The sequence below is a fragment of the Corylus avellana genome, chromosome 1 (assembly GCF_965113065.1).
Source record: "Corylus avellana chromosome 1, dhCorAvel1.hap1.2, whole genome shotgun sequence".
Classification (NCBI taxonomy): Eukaryota; Viridiplantae; Streptophyta; class Magnoliopsida; order Fagales; family Betulaceae; genus Corylus; species Corylus avellana.
Window position 1 is genome coordinate 15,467,139 of NC_142490.1, and position 21,261 is coordinate 15,488,399.

At 38.9% G+C, this 21,261-nt stretch overlaps 2 protein-coding genes and 1 pseudogene across 2 annotated transcripts; 1 reads left to right on the forward strand and 2 right to left on the reverse strand.

The window, feature by feature from the left end:
- Positions 1-1,717: 1,717 nt before the first annotated feature.
- LCD (Pyridoxal phosphate (PLP)-dependent transferases superfamily protein) lies at positions 1,718-3,949 on the reverse strand. Its single transcript, XM_059580262.2, has 2 exons — positions 2,299-3,949; positions 1,718-1,993 (listed from the first exon to the last, which is right to left on the reverse strand). Exon 1 carries the CDS (start codon positions 3,664-3,666, stop codon positions 2,314-2,316), a length of 1,353 nt encoding a protein of 450 aa, XP_059436245.2. The 5' UTR covers positions 3,667-3,949; the 3' UTR covers positions 1,718-1,993; positions 2,299-2,313.
- A 443-nt stretch (positions 3,950-4,392) lies between these two features.
- On the reverse strand, positions 4,393-5,393 carry LOC148587977 (uncharacterized; annotated as a pseudogene).
- A 10,066-nt stretch (positions 5,394-15,459) lies between these two features.
- On the forward strand, positions 15,460-20,963 carry LOC132168491 (Sec23/Sec24 protein transport family protein). The gene is made up of 6 exons (XM_059579478.2): positions 15,460-15,620; positions 15,772-16,793; positions 17,786-19,606; positions 20,114-20,230; positions 20,346-20,417; positions 20,611-20,963. The coding sequence occupies exons 2-6, from the start codon at positions 16,305-16,307 to the stop codon at positions 20,746-20,748; spliced, it is 2,637 nt and encodes an 878-aa protein (XP_059435461.2). The 5' UTR covers positions 15,460-15,620; positions 15,772-16,304; the 3' UTR covers positions 20,749-20,963.
- The last annotated feature ends 298 nt before the right edge of the window (positions 20,964-21,261 follow it).

The window sequence follows — 21,261 nt, forward strand, 5'->3', positions numbered from 1 at the left end:
TTAAAAATAAAAAGGGGTGGTTGGCCGCCACATAGGGGGTGGCCGGCCACCCCAGTTGAGCCTTAGGGTGGTGAACCACCCCCAAAGGCTGGTTGAGGGTGGCCGAACCCATGATCCACCCCAATGGCCAAAAAGAAAAAATAAAATAAAATAAAATTAATGGGTTTGGTGGGTTTGGCTCTTGGGGGTGGATCGTCCACCCCCAACTCCAGGGGCCATGGGGTGGCTTCGACCACCCCCACCGGCCGCTTGGGGGTGGCCAAAGCCAACCCCATGGCCCTTTGGGGGTGGTTCAGCCACCCCCAAGAGCCAAACCCACCAAACCCATTATTTATTTATTTTATTTTATTTTATTTTCCTTTTTAGCCGAACCACCCCAAGCTCAATAGGGTGGCTGGTCACTCCTTTTTATTTATTAATTTTTACGATTTTAATTTTGATTTTAAAAAATAAAAAATTAAAATGAGTCATACCACCTAAGGTTAAAATAGCAAAAAAAAAAAGACTTTTTAATGCAACCAGGCATTTCTCAAAGGGAAAACAAATCAATGGGAAAGTTGCCAGTCGAACTAGTGGTAGCAGTATGAATTATGTCGTGAGCACGTTGTGCTTTGGCTGATTTTACTGCATTGAGGTCAGCTAAGGCCTCCTCTACAGTAGGGTCACATGAAGGGCTCATCAGAGTTTGTTCCAATGGTAGCAAATGCAGCGTGTGTATGTATTTCAAATAGCAGCATCAAAGTTCACTTTGTGGTGAGTCTGGTGACATTGAGGAGGGGGTATCCAGGGAGTGGATTTAAGAATGAGGTTTTTTCCACGCTCTTAGGTGCTCTAATAGATGAGTTTCTACTCATCTTGAAGTTCCTACGTGGGTCGTAATAGGAAATTCAATTCCATGGCATTCAAATCTTTCTTAGAGAGAAACATCCGAGAATTAGGCACAACCACAGATATCTTCAGAAAGATGTTTGATAAAAAATATGAGAAGAATGTGATTTTCTTGAAGTGGGATACTATGTCTATATGGGTTTGCAAAGTTGGATGAGGATGAAAATGCTTTGAAACTATTTAAGCAAGCTTTGTGTGAATATTTGAATGTTATGATTACACATTTTCAGTGTAAACCAAACAACAAAGCCCAAGTGTTTTCAAGATGACAATAAAACACTGGAAATGTGAATCTAAATGATTCTCTCCAAGTAGTAGAGAATCCAGGGAGAACTTTGACACAAATTACTTGAGAAGTAATGCTCCAAAGCGATCAAACGATAATGGAAAACGAAAGGTAGAATAAGCAACAGCAGCCAAACTTAGCTTTGTGAATCATAGCTCAGGGGAGTAATGGAATTGATTGTAGAAGTAGCAGTTTAAATATTGCAGCTAACAAAAAAAAAAAGAGGCAATTTGGGGACATTGGCCAGAGGGATTGAGGTTTTTGCAATGGCAAGCGTTGGACAATAAGAAAAGACATTACCTGAAAATTCTGTAAGACTCTTCATTTACCTCTGCATTTTTTTTCTTTCTTGGTAGGCAGAAGTTAAACAAACAAAGGAGAAATGCAGGTTATGGTAAGGAGGGAAAACCAACTTCATTGAATAATGCACGGAGAATCTATGAGGTAGGCTCATATTCTAAATGCCAAGGCAGCAACAGCCGCCCCCCCCCCCCCCCCACACACACACACACACATATATATAAGAAAGCAGCTAGAGCTTACTGATGATGAAGAAATAAAATTAAATTCAGTTGACTACGGCTGAATTGCTAAGAGAATGTTGACATTCATATAAAAGAAACCCTTTTTTCAGTTCCAATAAGCATATGTCACAATCTCCACAAGCTTTGGTTTATGTCACAATCTCCACAAGCTTTGGATTGGTGTCTACCACTACCAAAATTCTGTAGTTTAGACACCGTGTCAAGCCAGAGGAATCAGCAGACTTGATAGAAAAAAAAACATGTTATTCCATGGAAGGCTCCTAGTGCACCATATCTGCTAACCAAAAAAAAAAAAAAATTATGAAAGAGAATCAGGAAAAGATACTTCTGAATTTTGGATGAATTAAAAACAGATTTTATGCAGATGATAAAAGCGTATTAAAGAGAGTTCATATGCATAGCACACTGAAAGCTCAAGGGAATCCACATACATACATTCAAATAAAATAACAGCTCACTAAAGGGATTCGAAGAAATCTTAAGGCTAAAAGTTTTAGAATTCTAATCAAAACAGATTCTTTGTGGTTTATGCAAATTCAACGGAGTACATGAAAAGCAGAGAGCAAAAGGAAATCAAACCTTTTTCTAGTTCAATCAAAAGCAGCCCTGCAAACTTGTCTCCTCCAAAATAATCCGATTAATGGCATCCCTAAACTTATAATAATCCTCAATTCTGTTATAAACCTGATGTGAAATCCTTGCATAACCCGTAATCAACCCATGATCATCTCTAGGCTCGCTCTCACTCTTCTCCCCATTCTTGGGGGCACGATAGTATATGGGTACCTCAACGCCGTGCTTGTCCCTCAAATGCGACCTCAGTCTCGTGGCATCATCGTCGCTCAAAACGTGCAGTTTTGACGGCAGCCCCACCATCACCATGCTCGCACACATCTCCGGCGGCGACCCCAGGCTCGTCCCCCACGCCTCGGCGAGCATTTTCCCCATCCTCACCACCTCCTCGTGGTTCCTTCTCATGATCCCCTCGCTTCCGCCCTCGAACTGATTCACGAACTCCATGATTGCCGGGACGACGAGCTGTGGAGTGTAGTCTCGGGTCCCGATCCACGAGCTCTCGACGGGGAGTCCGTTCCCGTACTCGTGAGAGACTACCGGGTGGTGCGTTTCGGAGGAGGACGGGTTCGATTTTCGGCAGTAGAGGAACGCGACCGAGGGCGGCGCGAAGAACCATTTGTAGAGGTTGCTCACGTAGAAATCCGCTCCGATTTGCTGAACGTCGATGGACACGCTGCCGATGGCGTGCGCGGCGTCGACGAATACCTGTTCGACTCCTTCTTCTCGGCAGATATGGACGAGTTCGCGAACTGGAATCACGACCGACGGCATGGACGTGATATGGTCGATTATGGCCAGCCTGACTTTCCGGCCGTCGGATTTTGCACTGGATAGTCCTTTCCGAAACTCGGCGATGATTTCCGCGTTCGAGCTCACCGGAAACGGAAGGTCGACCTCGACGACGGAGGCTCCGGCGCGGGTGACGTAGGCTTGGATGGATTTCTTGACGGCCGGGAAGGCGCAGCGGAACATGATGACAGTGTCGTTTCTGTGGTGGGCGAAGCGGCGGCCAATTTGCTGGAGGACGATGGCGGCGGCGGTGGTGGCATTGTCGACGAGGGAGACCTCGTCGATGTGGTGGGCATTGATTAGGGTTTGGATGAGGGCGCGTGAGCGAAGGAGGTTGGGGCGGAGCGTGGAGACGTAGAAGTGGTCCGGTTGTTGAAGGAAGCGGAGCTGCCAGGATCGCTGGGCTGCCAGAACCGAGCCAGGGCAACACCCGAAGCTCCCGTTGTTGATCCGGGCGACGCCCGCTTCGTGGTGGGAGAATTCTGATCGGAGCTCCGATTCCGTAATGAAGTTGGTGAGTTTGGGCTTCTTTGTGGCGGTGACGTGGTCGTCCCCATTCCTAGGGTCTTCTTCTTTTTCCATCGCTGGCCGAGGCTTTAGCTCTCGCTTTAGGGCTCGACGAACCGTCGCACACAGGCAGTGGTCCTTTGTTGATAGCACGCGAGAGAAAGCGTGTATGAGAGAATGAGTGCGCGCGCGTGTGAAATGTGACGCTAACGTCTACAATCGGAAGCGGCGTCGTGTGATCCTTCGAGAACTGACAAGTGCTAGGACGCGATCGTTTTGAGGGAGGGGGGGTTTAAACGCTGCACTTTGTACGGTAGGGAAAAATCAAAGCACGCCACACAAATACATCCCCCAGAAGCTCAAGGCTGAAGAACGACACTGAAATCTAATTTCTGAAAGAGAAAATGCTCTCAACGGTTTTTAAATTTTTAATGTTTGTCGAGTGACTCGAGTCCCATCTTAATATATATATTCTTATATTCACATGTGTATTCCTTCAACAAACATATATTTTTCGTTTGTTTGTGTGCAAGAGACAAAATTCAAAACAAGCTAGATGACACATGCATGTATATATTATAATTATAATAATAATGATAAAATACACTATAATAGTAGTGGCGGACGCAGGAAACTCATCTATTGGGGGCATGATTTTTTTTAATGAATACAAAAAATAAAGTTGAACAAAAATATAACAAACCGAATAAGTGAATAATTCAACAAAATTTTTAATTATGTTCTAAAACATATAAATAGAACTTGCAATTTGTTTTGTCATGACTAGCGCTAATTCAATTGTCATCGATGAGTCTTCATACCTTGGAATCGATGCATGATCTCTTCATTACTGATGGTCTTAAATATGTCTTTCTTAATGTACGTAATCAAACAATCATTCATCCATTGATCTCCCATTCGGTTACGTAAACGATTTTTAACAATATTCATTGCTGAAAATGCTCTCTCAACAGTTGATGTCGCAACTGGTAGAATCAACGCCAATGTCACCAATGAATAAACCAAGGGATATACGACATCCTTTTTTGTCTCTACCAATTTCTCAGCAAGTTGTCCAATCCCTTTGAGTATTACAAATTCATTATTAGAACACATGTCAAAGATACATGTTTCAAGTTGGTTGTCTAAAGTGATAAGTTGAATTGCTAAAAAATAATTCGGATATAATTGAGCAAGACGAACCAATTTCTCTTTGTTAAAAGACGCAAACAAGTCATATGGACTCAAGCATGAAACACAGAGTAATAATTTGGAACTTGCCTCATTAAAGCGACTGTTAAGTTTTTAGAGTTGCATGTCTATAACAGTATAATAAAGCTCCACACAGTAATGATGTAAATTTTTCATGCCTTGAGCTTTTCGTCATGATCGAAGTTGGTAAAGTTCATCCATATTGGGGACAACAATATTGTTTTTGGCACAAAACTTAGTAACTTCTTCAAATAAGGAATTCCACCCATTTTCTCTCATAGCTGTAAGCGTAGCTTTGAAATTTTAACTAACTTCATTGCATTCAGAATATCTTGATCTTTTCGTTGTAGTGCTTGAGATAACTCATTTGTAATCCCCAAAACATTTTTCATCAAATGTAAATTGAAAGCAAAATCAAACGTTTGGAGTGATTGATTTCGTATATTTACTTCTGCTCTCTGTTCAGAATTTAAACCATCTTCAACAATGTCTTCAACCGTATCGATAATAGAAAAAAACATAGTAATAAGACTAACAATTGCATCATGATGAGAACTTCAACGCGTATCACCATGTCTCTTTAGGCTCATTTGTTGATTCAAGCAACGACTAGTTGACATTTCATTATTTTGTAGTACTTCTATTATTTCAGCAGTTCATTTTTCACGAAGTATGTCACAACGTTTGCATGATGCTCCAACAACATTAAAAATACTATTGGCCAAACTAAAAAAAAGTTGCAATTTGAATGTGATTTTTGGCAACAGCAACTAAAGTGAGTTAAAGCTGATGTGCAAAACAATGAACATAATAGGCAAACGAATTGTCATTCAAAATAAGAGTTTTAAGTTCATTCAACTCACCTCGCATATTGCTAGCTTCATCGTATCATTGTCCTCGCAATCTGCTAATACTTAAATTATGCATGCTAAGCACTGAATCAATTGTCTTCTTCAATTCTACAGTTGTGGTATTGCGAATATGTGTAATGCCTAAAAAACATTCAATCACATGGCCTTGCTTATCTACATAACGCAACACAATTGCCAATTGTTCTTTAACGGATATATCACGAGATTCATCAACTAGGATAACAAATGGCAAGTCTCTAAGATCTTTAAGAATAGCATCTAGAGTTTCACTTGCTGCCGCATTTGCTATATCTCTTTGAATATGTGGTGCAATCATTTGATGACTTTTAAGAGTATTATCTAAGACTACCTTATCAATTTCTTCATTGTGTTTAGCAAGAAACCGCAACAATTCAAGAAAATTTTCTTGATTAGTCGAACCTTTAGCTTCATCGTGGCCACGAAATGCTAATCCTTGTTGTTGTAAAAAGCGAACACAATCAACTGATGCATTCAAAAGTCCTATATAGCATTTTTTGCTGATCCGATTGCTTGTCAAAAACTGTTATGATGCTTTGTTTATGGTTTAACAAAGCTTCACATCTTTGTCGAGCTTGATTATATGCACTATTGTGAGCCCCCACATGACATTCAAGCCTCTCTTTCTTTTTCCAATTACTAAAACCTTCAGTAACAAACAAATCTCCCCCTCCTTGATTTCCAAAGTCTGGTTTGAATAGATAACAGTACAAGTAATATGCACCATCTTTTTCTATACTGTACTCCAACCATTTATATTTTTTGAACCATGCTGGATTAAAACAACGTATTGTATTTTCAATTTTTTTTTTTTTTTTGGAAAATCATAGTCAAAAGGTTGACAAGCTCCTATTTGTAGATATGCTCTTTGGATTTGGTCTCTATCACTAGGTTGATAATCGCATATTTTTTTCTTGAAGTAAGGATCTCGGGGTAGATTTGCTAAATCTACTTCAACACGAAGTCGTTTAGAATTTGATTGGAGGTCAATGGCATCGTTGTTTTTCTCCATAATCTCAGACCACTACAATTATATATTTATACAATTAAAATATGAAACAAAAACTATATATATTCATAAATAATTAAATATAAAAATAATTAGCAAGAATAGGTTGAATAGCAATATAAATATTAATACAATTCCTTTAAAAGAACAATCTAAATCTAAATCTAAAAATTTAATTACATCTTTACATACCTCAAATTTTCGTTGAAGTTATTAGGGGAAAATGCAGTTTACCCCCCTAAAGTTTTAGGAGTTTTTCAATTTTAACCCAAAAGTTCAAAAATTGGCAATCTACCCCCTTGAAGTTTCAAAAATTGGCAATTTAAACCTTCCGTTACTAATTTCTGTTAAATTGGATGGAAATTTTTTTTTTTTTTTTTTAAAAAAAAAAGCCTGAGGGTAATGATGTAATTTCATAGATTTCTGTCCATATAGACGGAAAAATTAAACGGTGGGTTTAAATTGCCAATTTTTGAAACTTCAGAGGGGTAGATTGCCAATTTTTGAACTTTTGGGTTAAAATTGAAAAACCCCTGAAACTTCAGAGGGGTAAACTGTATTTTTCCTAAGTTATTATCAAGAATAGGTTGAAATGTTGAATCCTGAATAACAACATAAATATTAAAACAAGGGAAAAATCTATTTTACCCCCTTAAAGTTTCAGGGATTTTTCAATTTGAACTCCAAAGTTTAAAAATTAGCAATATACTCCTCCAATGTTTCAAAAATTTTAAATTTAAACATTCCGTTACTAATTTCCGTTAAATTGGACATAAATTTTTTTAAAAAAGCTTGAGGATAATTACGTAATTTTAGAGATTTCCGTCCAATTTGACGGAAATTAGTAACGGAAGATTTAAATTGAAAATTTTTTAAACATTAGGGGAGTACATTGCCAATTTTTAAACTTTAGGGTTCAAATTGAAAAACCCCTGAAACTTTAGGAGGGTGAAGTGGATTTTTCTCTTAAAACAATTAATTTAAAAGAACAATTTAAATATAAATCTAAAAAATAATTACATACCTAAAGAAAATTGAGGCCGATAGAATCTTAGAAACAACTCAAACAAACACAAGTTTCGCCCAATGCCCACTGCCCAATCGCCCTTCCAAACTTGTTTCTTTGGAAAAAAAAAAATTGAACCTTTTGGAAATTGGTGTTTGGCAAATTCCAAAAGGAGACCTCAAGCAGCGCTGGACCTTTAAGAAGAGACTGGAGAGTTATACGGACAGTACTTGACACACACACACACACACACAAAATCAAAGTTTAATGTAAAATGACGGTTAAGCCCCTCAAGTCAAAAATAATAAAACACCTTTCATTTTACATTAAACTGACTTGAGGGGTTTAACCGTCATTTTACATTAAACTTTGAAAAAGTTTTTTTTTTCATAGTGTCAAGTACTCTCCTGCAGAACTCACCATCATTCTTGAAGGTCCTGCGTTGCTCGAGATCAACAGTGCATAGTGCATTAATTGGTATGTTGGGACTTGGGGTTGGCCCTTGTATCTTTTCAAAGCTTTTTTTTATTATTATTTTTTTATTTTATTTTTTTTTATCTCTTTTGTTCTTTGCTGTGAGCTATGACTCCAGGCTGCCCAGTCTGCTGTCACCAATCCCCACGCACTAATACTAATATTCTCAAAATTAGAAGAAAAAAAATACTAATATTCTCACAAAAGAAAAATGCACCGTTTAGTTAGTTTAAGTACTATTCATCGTCTTCTTCCTTTCATTCGTCTGAAAGATGAAGTTTCTAATGTTTTTTTTTTTCAAATTTCAATTTACTAAAGGGCATAATATATGGTTGACGCATGAGGGAGGGGCATATTCATGGCTTTGGGGGCATAATCATAATATTATTAATATAAGAAAAAATTTTCCATAGTAAGGACTAAGGAGGATTTTTAGGGGGTCGACTGGGGGCATATATCCGCCCCTGTATAAGAGTACACTTCATACTCATTAATCATAATCACGTCACACTAACTAAGATGTCGTATTTTAATTAGTTTAAACTTGTGGTTGGTATTGTAAATTACTTAAAACATGTCGTGTTAGCCGAAATGATATGAGTGTGAAAAATATAAATGTGATAGTTATGGTTGATCGTTTAGTTATATTAAAGGAGTAATAGCCAACAGGATGACAATTCATAGTTATATCATCTTTGATCTCTTAAAGAGCAATTGATTTATTGTTACAACTCTAAGAATTAAGGATTTAACTAAATCAGTATCCAATTGTCTTAATGGTTAGACCCTTAACAACTTGCATAGGAACCTCTTTACAAGTATGAGGCATAATGTTAAGTTATTAAATATTGTGTTAGGAATAGTTCCCTAAAACCCATATATAATATATTATGGTTTATGTATATGTAATCATAAGTTATATTGAATATGGTTTAGGTGTCATACACAGACGATCTAAGCCATAATATTTTGTATAATACCAAAGCTTAAACTATAGTTATGAAATCAATAATTTGGACTCTAAGGTTAGCAATGACCAAGAATAGGCTTAAACAATGAAATAACAAACCTGAAATGACACTCAAGCCTCGGGTGATCGATCACTAGGGTCCAAAACTTCCTAATGATTGACCACATCATGTCAGCAATCGATCACAACCCAACTGTTAGAATATTATATTCCCGTAATATTCTCAATATATTACAAAAATATTTGATACCGTATTCATTATTGTAAATATGCTGATTTTATATGATTTTATAATTATTATATTTCATTTCTTTTAGGGCCTCATTCAACTATAAATAAGCCATTCTATTGTACAATTGAATATACATCAGAAATACAAATTTATTCTCTACAATTATCTTTCTGTTGTTTTTTTCTACATGGTATCACAACCACTGTTTTCTTGATGCCTCTCTTAAGCCTCCCTTTCCCGTCCGTACAGTTCTATTTTTTCGTTTGAGTGTTCTTTTTGGTGTTTCTTTTTGTTTCAACGATACACCAAATGCTTGTTGCGGTTGTTTTTGTACGTAACGGAAATTTTAGAGGTCTTATTGCGCAAAATTGGAAAGTCTGTGAAGAAACGAAGTTGCCACACGCCTCCACCACTCTGCACGCCCAGCCACGTGCTGGATACTCTCTTTGAGCGTGAGTTTCACGCGCCACACGCTCCCCACTCTCTCCACGCGCCAGATCCACTCTACAACACAGTCCCGCGTCACACTGGATCCGTGCCCGCAAGTCTATAGTCATTGCTGTGTACCACATCACACTAGATTGCTGTTCACGATTGCACCATAGTTGCTGTGTGTGCATCACACTAGATCATTTCCTGAGGCCGCACTTGTACCTCCGCCACACCGGATTACTGCCCTCAGGTTTATTTATTTAATATTTTTCATTTTTAGAAAAAAAATAAATAAATAATCTACCAATCTTGATAATATTGTCCATCCCATTGACAATATTTTAGACGGTTCCAATTATATGTTGTGGGTTCAAAATATGGAAGTTTTTTTTAGAGAGAGGAGATTATGGCGTTATGTTTGTGGAGAAATTATTACACCCGCACAAAAAGAAGGTGAATCAGCCGACAAATTTGTTACTCCATTTGAAGATCGGGATAGTGCAAATTATAGGATTATTTCTTGGTTTATCAATACTTCTGTTCCTTCCATCTACAGTTTGCTCTCCAAGCTTGGGAATGCAAAGGTTGCCTGAGAGTTTTGGCAAAGCGATATAATTGTACTTATGATGCCTCACTAGAATTTCAAATTGAAACTAAACTCTATCAGACACGTCAGGAGCCATGTCAATCTATTGTTGATTTTTATTTTCAAATTAATAGTCTTTGAGAGCAATTATCCACTGCAGATCCTCAACTTAAGTATCCTGAAGATGTGAAATATTTGCAAAGTATTGTCAGAAGTTTATGCATTTCGTGATGGCTCTTCTTGCGGATTTTGAACCCACTCGGGCTTCTCTCTTACACCGCAATCCTCTTCCCATATTGGAAGCTGCTATAACATAACTTATTTCTGAAGAGACTCGACGGTCCACTATGCACTTGCAATCTCCAGATATGGTTGTCTCTACTACACCTCAGAGTGTTCCTAGATTTCCTTCTAGACAATCCACACCACAGTCTTCCTCAATCCTCTTCCCCTATTGGAAGTTGCTGTAACATAACTTATTTCTGAAGAGACTCGATGGTCCACTATGCACTTACAATCTCCAGATATGGTTGTCGCTGCTACACCTCAGAGTGTTCCTAGATTTCTTTCTAGACAATCCACACCACAGTCTTCCTCAATGAAGATAATTTGCAACTATTGCAAGCAGCCTGGTCACTCTATTGCTAATTGCTACAAGCTCCAAAAACAGACGTCAGTCACGAGTTCCTTTCCAACAAACAGCCGTAGTTGTTTCAACTGGTTCCTCTGCACCTGCATCTTACATTGAGAACCCATCTCAATCCTCTGCCCTCATTGCATCTAACGTTGATGCATTAATCCATAAGGTTTTATCTCGTTCCTCTACTGCCTTGTTCATCACATCAGGTAAAAATTCATGGTTCATCGACTCTGCTTGCTGTAATCATATGACCCCTGACCCCACTTTATTTTCCAAAAAGTCTGCCCTTTCTCCCAATCTTATCATTTATACTGCTGATGGTTCTAGGTTACCTGTTAGTCACAGTGGGTCTATTTCTTCACCTAATTTGTCTATTGATAACACATATCTTGTTTCCCAATTGTCATTAAATCTTCTTTTAGTTGGCCAACTTTGTGAACTAGGTTTGAAGTTGACATTTTCTAATAGGGATGTTGATGTACAAGATCCACAGACGGGTCAACTAATTGGGATCGGCCATAAGATTGGATGTCTTTTTGAGCTTTCATTTCTGCAAACTCCTACTCACTTAGCAACTGCTGTCACAACACTCACTGCCTCTTCCAACTTATGGCATTCTTGTTTAGGTCATGCCTCTCTACCACGTGTCCAACTTCTTGCATCTCAAGGTCATATAGGACCAGTAAATGTAAAATCTTTTGATTGTGTTTCTTGTCATCTTGAAAAAACAAACACATTTATCTTTTAATAAAAGTGAGTCTTCATCTTCTGCACCATTTGATTTGGTTCATTCTGATATTTGAGACCTTGCCCCTGTTCCCACTGAGTGGGGATCTCACTATTTTGTTATTTTTCTTAATGATTATTCTCGTTATACTTGGATATATTTATTAAAGCATGACTCTGAACTCACTCAAGTTTATCAAAATTTTCATCAAATGGTACAAACCCAATTTTCTCGTACCATCAAAATTTTTCGTTCAAATAATGCTATGGAGGATAATGAGAAATCTTTTCAAAATTTTTTAAAACAAAATGAGACCCTCTCATTATTCTTGTGCTTACACTTCTCAGCAAAATGGGCGTGCAAAATGCAAACATCATCACATCTTAGACACTGTAAGAGCTCTTCTCATCTCTGCCTCACTTTTTGAACGCTTTTGGGGTGAGACTGCTCTCACTGCTATTTACACAATTAATCGTGTACTTTTCCCGACTATTCACAACCAAACTCCTTATGAGCGCTTGTATGGTAGCACACCTAACTATTCTTTGCTTCGTGTCTTTGGTTGTATTTGTGTTGTCACTCTTCCTCCACATGAGCATACCAAACTTGAACCCCGCTCTCACTTGTGTTGCTTCCTTTGTTATGGCATTACTCAAAAAGGTTATCGCTGCTATGACCTCATTGCTTGATGACTTCGGATCTCTTGTCATGTGGAGTTTTGGGAACATAAAATGTTCACCAATCAAATGCATTTTCCGCATTCTTCCTCTGCATATTCTCCTGTCTTCACTAACCCCTCTATTGTCTTATTTCCTAGATCATTTGCAGATAACTCAAGCTCATTGGACGAACCTTCTACAGCTGCTTCTAATTTGTCTGATTCGACTACGGATCCTCCTACTGCATCATACACTCCCGAGCCTTCTCATGAGCCTCGTCGCTCCGATAGGGTAAGAGCACCACCTGCCCATCTCCATGATTATCATTGTTTTTTCTGTTCTTGCTACTCTTCACGAACCTCACTCTTATCATGAGGCTAGTGCTGACCCTTTTTGGCAGAAAACTATGTCTGATGAACTAGATGCCCTTTTTAAAACCCATACATGGGACTTGGTGGATTTGCCTCCTAGGAAGTTTGCAGCGGGATGTAAGTAGGTTTATAAAATTAAAACTCGTGTAGATGGATCTGTGGATCGTTATAAGGCTCGTCTTGTTGCAAAAGGCTTTGCTCAGGAGTATGGTATTAACTATGAGGAGACTTTTGCTCCTGTTGCTAGACTGACCTCTGTTAGATCCTTACTTGCAGTTACTGCTGTTGTTCATTGGCAGTTATTTCAGATGGATGTTAAAAATGCATTCCTCAATGGTGATCTTACAGAAGAAGTCTATATGCACCCTCTACCTGGCTATCACCATTCGGCACACAAAGTTTGCAGACTCCGTCGGGCACTTTATGGTCTCAAGCAGGCTCCTCGTGCTTGGTTTGCCAAGTTCAGTTCTGTGGTTGCTCAACAAGGTTTTGTTTCTAGTTCTTATGACTCAGCTCTCTTTCTTCGGACTACTGATAATGGTACTATCTTTATCTTCTTTATGTAGATGATATGATTATTACTGGTGATGACATTTCAGGTATCCGTGCTCTTCAATCCTTCCTCAGCCAAAATTTTGAAATGAAAGACTTGGGGACACTTAGCTTGGTCTTGAGGTTACCTCAAGTAATGATGGTTATTATCTCTCTTAAGTCAAATATGCTTATGATTTACTTTCCCGAGCAGGTCTGACAAACGGTAAAATAGCGAGCAGCACCCTTGAGACCAATGTCAAACTTCTAGCCATGGATGGTGAGCCTTTATCAGATGCTACTCTCTACAGGCAGCTAGTAGGTAGTCTCATTTATCTTATTGTTACACGTGCTTATATTGCCTATGCTATTCATTTGGTGAGTCAATTTATGAGTGCACCTCGATCTACTCATTATGCTACTGTTTTTCGCATTTTGCGCTATGTCAAGGGCACTATGTTTCATGGTCTTCACTTCTCTTTTCATTCATCTCTTGAGCTCCAAGCCTACTCTGATGCTGATTGGGCTGATGATCCTATTGATCGTCGCTCCATCACTGGATATTGTTTCTTACTTGGAACTTCTTTAATTTCATGACGCAGTAAGAAACAATCTGTTGTTGCTCGATCTAGTACTGAAGTTGAGTATCGTGCTCTTACTAACACTACAGCTGAACTTCTCTGGTTATGATGGCTTTTATCTGACATGGGTGTTTCTCAGTCCACTAATTCTCCTATTTATTGTGACAATCGGAGTGCTATATAGATTGCTCATAATGATATTTTCCATGAGCGCATAAAACATATCGAGATTGATTGTCATTTCATCCGCCATCATCTTCAGCATGGTAATTTATATCTTCATTCTGTCACTTCTGCAGATCAATTGGCTGACATCTTTACCAAATCTCATCCACCGGGATGACTCAATGATCTTATCTCCAAACTCAAGTTGGCTTCGCCCTTTAGAGTGTGAGGGGGTTATTAGAATATTATATTTCCGTAATATTATATTCCCGTAATATTCTCAATATATTACAGAAATATTTGATACCATATTTATTATTGTAAATATGCTGATTTTACATGATTTTGTAATTATTGTATTTCCTTTCTTTTAGGACTCTATTCAACTATAAATAAGTCATTCTATTGTACAATTGAATATACATCAGAAATACAAATTTATTTTTATTTTCTACAATTATCTTTCTATTGTCTTTTTCTACACCAACAATGCACAATTATAAGTGTTTTCAATGTTCTCATATGAGCTTATAAATTCACATTTTACCTAAATCTAGCCTCCATGAGTGTTCTAAAGAGATACGAACAAAAAGAATAGCAAGAAATAGAGAAATGCAGTAGCTATGAAGGGTCTCTAGGAGCTTCAAAGCCTCACAAGGTGAAAGTTCATCTTTTTAATCTATATCTCATTTTTCTTATGGTTCTTATTTTGAGATCAAAACTTATGTGGGTGCACGTTATTCGTTTTTTATTGTTAGAATTTTGTATTAGAGTTAGGTTTTTATTTTTTTTGTTCTCAAGAGATAGTTCAATCGGTTGTTATCACACCTAATGAAGCGGAGGTCACTAGTTCGAATCTTCCTCCTCTCTCTTGTGCCGACATGTCCAAAAAAAAATAAAAAATAAAAAAAGTTTATGTTTCTTTTGTTTATACTCTAGCTTTTGATTAGATTGATGTTTTAATCCGTTTGTAATTAAAGTTTTTGTATTTTGAAATGATGAGACATGTTTGGTAAATTTTTAATATAAAAATTACTTTTCAAAAATGATTTTAAAGTTGCAAATGTAAGAATTAATGTTAGATATTTGTTAGTCTCTCTGTCTCTGGGAGTTTTGGATTTTTAATTCCGAGAAGTTGGTTTGATTTGGTGGGAAAAATGCCCATGGAATGGAACCAACCACCAATCTTACGGTTACGGGTAGTCGGATACCTTAATCCGCCTTCATTGAACACGTCACAAAATCCCACATCATCAGCATCCCCCAATCAAAAACTAGCAGCTGTGCCAGCTGTTAAAAAAGAAAAAAAAAAAAAAAACATGTACAGCCTTGCCAGCCTATGCGCTCCCTAGAGTCATAAAAACCTACGTCAACCGAGAGAGAGAGAGAGAGAAGAGAGGGGAAGAAGGCAAGAAAAAGAAAAAAAAAATAGGAAAGAAGAAAAGGTATTTTAAGTCAAGAACTCAGAATAGAAAATGAGTCAAATAATGGTCTTTGATTTTTAAAAACCGGTCCTCTGTTTCACAATTCTCTGTCCCTCACAGGTACGTAATTCTCATTTATGGTGAGGTTAATTCTTTCCCATTAGATGGTTTCCCTTTTCAAATAACCCTAGATTTGTTCAGACGTGGTTTTATTAAGAATTTGATTTTTATTTTTTAATAACAAATAGTTGGATTTTTTTTTTTGGTTCAGCTGGATTTCTACGTGGAAAGGGGTTCTGTGGGGAAGCTTCAATTGTGAAGAGATAAGAGGGCCAGATGACCAGGTTTTAATAAAAACTTGGTAAGAATTGGGCTTGAATCTGGGGAGGTGAAATTTTGGTGCTCTAGATCCTGTTCTTGACTCTGCCCTGTATATCTTGAAGTGGGTGTCAATCAAAATTCGTTCTTGTTGCTTGTCATCCCTGGGGTTTTATCTTGTTTTGGGGTTTTAGTTGATCAAAGACCTTATTTTTGTTAATTCTTTATGCAAAATCGAGGGCTAGAATAAGATCCATTTGAGATTTGTGTATCAGTACTTTGCCAACTTGTTTCTTTGTTATTTCTTAATTGAGATTATACGAATAAATTGAATTTGCCTTCCAACTCAAAAAACTTTCTGTGTCTCCTTTTGTAGGACTCGGTTTGGGATTGTATTCTTTGTAGTTACTGTACAATCCCGTTCTTGATTCTGGGTCCTCGAGTATTTTTTGTTTTTGTTTTTGATATAGAGAACTTTGTATTTCAATGGCTAATCCACCACAGCCTTCCCTCGGGTACGCTGTTTCTATCACTCCCTCAAACCCGGACACATCAAACCCTCACGCTGAGGAAAGTCCAATTCCTCCAATTCCTCCTCCTCCTTCAATTTCTCCCACACCTTCCAGATTTCCTCCACCAAAATTACAACAAGGTCAGAGTCCTTCACCTTCAATAGAAAGCTCAAATGTACCATCTCCAGCCAATGGTGTTAAAAGTGGCAGCCCCATTCCCCATTTAAGCACTCCCCCTGGACCTCCTGTCTTTACTTCACCTGTTCGCCCTGCTGCTGTGCCTTTCCGCTCTTCGCCTGCATCTCCTCAGCCAGTTGCATTTTCTTCGGGTTCATTTTTGCCAACGTCTTCACCTCCCAACCTTTCAAATGGATCGGGTGAGTTGCAGCAACAAATTTCTGATGGTACAGAGAACTCGGTGCCAACTGGGGAATTACCATATGTTCTATTTTCAGCTCATAAGGTATCATCTATCTTGTTCTGTTTGGTTCAAAGACTAAGGCATCAGTCTTCATGATCAATCATATTTTTTTCTTAGCTTGTATATTTTGGTACCTGTACTGTAAACTTAATTTCTTTCAACTGGTAGTTACTATAAAATTTTGTGAAGATATGCCCCTGGACCTTGGTGCTTTAGCTTATTTTGACTTTGAAACCCCAATTTCTAATTTAATGATTTTAAGACCAATGCTTTCTATATTTGAAAATCAAAACCTACATTAGCCTTTCCATGAAATGGATGACTGAAGAGAGTGTAGAAATACAATTGTGCCTCTTAAATAAAAAGTTTTAAAAAGTAAAAATAAAATAAAAATCACACCTCTGATGATGGAGGAGGACATGAAGTACCAACCTCTATGACTATGGCCAGAGACCCACGGCCTCCCCTGACAATGGAAACCCATGACGGTAGGTCTTTAGCCTTGGGGACCCACAATCAGATGCACAGCCCTGGCCAGGCCGTGGTCTCGAGACCTACATTTGTGGGCTCCTTAGACCCACCCACAGCTGTGGCCGTGGCTTTTTAGCCATGGAGACCCATGGCTGTGGGTTTCCTCAGACTATGGGTTACTAGCCATGGTGACCCACAGCCAAGTCGTGGGTCTCTGGCCAATGGGCCTCTTCCTTCCGTGGCTGGTTCCTCCATGGCCATGGGGTATGTGTGTGTTTTGCACTTTTTCTGTTAGCTAACAGAAATGTTAGTGAAGTCTTGATTTACAAGGATTCAAAGCACGTCTTAAAATCATCCAATTAGAAACTGGGATCTTCAAGTCAAAAAGCCCAAAAGCATGGGGGTTCTATGGAACCCACCCACCCAAGAAAAAGATGCTTTCATTTGGGTAGATGTCATTCCATGCATGTACAACGATTTTGTTTGGCTGGAAGATTTGCATTTTCTGCCACATCTATTTATGGCTTACTTTGAATTCATCTCTTGACAATTTTGTCATGTAGATTTTGAAACAGAAGAAGCAAGCAAATGTACCCAGTTTAGGTTTTGGGGCATTGGTTTCTCCTGGGAGGGAGGTTTCACCAGGTCCTCAAATAATACAACGTGATCCCCATCGCTGTCAAAGTTGTGGAGCCTATGCAAATATCTATAGCAACATATTACCTGGCTCAGGCCAGTGGCAGTGTGTTATTTGTCGTGAACTGAATGGAAGTGAGGGTGAATACGTAGCTCCCAGCATGGAAGATCTTCGTAACTTTCCAGAACTGTCGTCACCTGTGGTTGATTATATTCAAACTGCTAACAAGAGACCCGGTTTTATTCCAGTTTCCGATTCAAGAATCTCTGCACCCATTATTCTTGTCATAGATGAGTGCTTAGATGAACCACACCTTCAGCACTTACAGAGCTCCCTACATGCATTTGTTGATTCACTTCACCCATCAACAAAATTAGGAATTATTTTATTTGGTCGCACAGTATCAGTTTATGATTTTTCAGAGGAATCAATTGCATCTGCTGATGTGCTTCCTGGTGACAAATCACCAACTCAGGAGTCATTGAAAGCATTGATTTATGGAAGTGGCATATATTTGTCCCAAATTCATGCTTCACTACCTGTAGCACACGCCATATTCTCATCACTGAGGCCATATAAATTAAACTTTCCAGAAGCTTCCAGAGACCGGTGCTTGGGCACAGCAGTTGAGGTTGCTCTTGCTATCGTTCAAGGGCCATCAGCAGAGTTGTCTCGAGGGGTAGTTAAAAGGTCAGGTGGAAATAGCAGAATTATTGTGTGTGCTGGTGGACCTAATACTTATGGCCCTGGATCTGTCCCTCATTCGTTAAGTCACCCAAATTATCCTCATATGGAAAAGACAGCGTTGAAATGGATGGATCAACTAGGTCGGGAGGCTCATCGGCACAATATAGTGGTTGACATTTTATGTGCTGGAACATGCCCTCTAAGAGTTCCTATTTTGCAGCCTCTCGCAAAAGCTTCTGGGGGTGTTTTGGTTCTTCATGATGACTTTGGAGAAGCCTTTGGCGTAAACTTGCAAAGAGCATCTACCAGGGCAGCAGGTTCACATGGTTTGTTGGAAGTACGCTGTTCTGATGATATTCTGATAACTCAAGTTGTGGGTCCTGGTGAAGAGGCACATGTAGATACTCATGAAACCTTTAAGAGTGACTCTTCTTTATATATTCAAATGATTAGTGTTGAAGAAACGCAGAGCTTCTCACTTTCCATGGAAAGTAAAAGAGATATTAAGAGTGATTACATATTTTTTCAGTTTGCAATCCAGTTTTCAAACGTGTATCAAGCTGATATATCCAGAGTTATCACTGTTAGATTGCCAACTGTGGATAGTGTTTCGGCATATCTTGAGAGTGTTCAAGATGAAGTGGCAGCCGTTCTTATTGCCAAGAGGACCCTCTTGCGAGCCAAAAACTATTCTGATGCAGTTGATATGCAAACAACAATAGATGAAAGAGTTAAAGACATTGCTTTGAAGTTTGGGTCCCAAGTACCAAAGTCAAAGCTTTACCGGTTCCCCAAAGAGCTCTCATTATTACCAGAGCTCCTATTTCATCTTAGAAGGGGCCCACTTTTGGGAAGTATTATTGGCCATGAAGATGAGAGGTCTGTATTACGGAATTTGTTTTTAAATGCATCCTTTGATCTTTCACTCCGAATGATAGCACCTCGTTGTCTAATGCACCGGGAAAAGGGTACTTTTGAGGAACTGCCAGCTCATGACCTGGCTATGCAGTCTGATGCAGCAGTTGTTCTTGACCATGGCACAGATGTCTTCATTTGGTTGGTATGCCAGTCAACTCATCTTCCTGCTATTTTAGTGTGGCATCGTTATTTTGGATTTAAATGCTGTATATGATGTATATCACGCTATTGTTGTTCTTTCTCTCTCTCCCCTTCACATGAACCGTGATATGTATGTAAATTTTCTCATTGGCTTTCTCTTTTCTTTTTTTTTTCTTTTTTTTTAATTTATTTTTTTTAATATTTTTATTTATTTTTTATTGGGAGTGGGGTTTGTAGTTCGTTGTTGCCATATGACTGGGGAAGGAGAAGGGAATGGGATCATGCGCAATGTAGGCTATGTATCACATTTAGAGGTGTCCTTGCAATCCCACAATCCATCTATTATTATTATGATGACAATCATGGGAAATGCCGTGTTGTTCAGGCTGTACATATCTGATTGATTGTCATTGACTCAGAGAGAGAGATTTGGATTTTTTTTGTCGGTGTTGGTTGTGTCTTGCACTATTTTTTGGTTAACCACTTCCCTGTTGGTTGGTGGATTCAGGGTGCTGAACTTGCAGCTGATGAAGGAAGAAGTGCAGCTGCCTTGGCGGCTTGCAGGACATTGGCTGAAGAGCTAACTGAAGTGCGATTTCCAGCTCCTCGGATCCTTGCTTTTAAGGTTTGTTTTCTTCATGGTTAATGATTCCCAGGATTTTGGTCTCCATCATATTTCTTTTCCGTTCAATTTGGTCTCCAAAAATTAAATGAATCTAATAGTCTGGACTTAAACACAGGAGGGGAGCTCTCAGGCTCGGTATTTCGTTTCTCGGCTGATACCAGCACACAAGGATCCTCCATACGAGCAGGTGAGATAGGAGAACGTTCCTAATTCCATGATTCTAATAAGTTTGCTTGGCAGTTTGATGCAAATTTAGTTGTTAAGAGAGGGTTTTACATCAGCTTAAAAACATGATCTTGATTGAACAACTTGGGAAATGATGCCAACTGTTGTTCCAAAAATGAAGGGATTACAATATTGAGTGATGCCAACTGTTGCAGGAGGCGAGATTCCCCCAGCTCCGGACTCTGACAACGGAACAGCGAATGAAGCTGAAAAGCAATTTTATTCACTTTGATGAGCCTAGCTTCTGCGAGTGGATGCGAAGTCTGAAATTGGTGCCGCCAGAACCAAGCTAAGAAAGAAGTCCTTGAAAGAGAGTTTGGTGGCTGACGTACCTCTGGGAAGGGGGTCTGAAGAATGAGCATCCTTCCATCACTGATACGGGAGACTTTTGTTTCTCTTATGTTTTCATTGGCAACAGGGATATGTACCTCAGGGCGTTCTCGACTGTTAGTGGTGGTGGTGATCATATTGATGCCATCTCATCTCCCTCTCCCCTCTCCACACCCCCCCCTCCCCCCCCCCCCCCCCCCCCCATTTTTCTTTTTCTTAATTTCAAAGGAACGTTTATTATACATAACTCTGTTAAGAGTTTGTAATATTGTTCTTCACTTTGGTTCTCAGTTGATGAAATGGCTATGACATATCAATAAAGATGTTCCTCTTTTTTATTCAAATTGAGAAAATAAGCTAATTTTGTCTGGCTAATGTTTTCTCTTCACCAATATTTGCCAAAGATGGCAGTGATGATCGATTTTGCGAATGAGGTAATGAAAGCTGATTTGGTGGTGATCAATCAAATCAAAGGC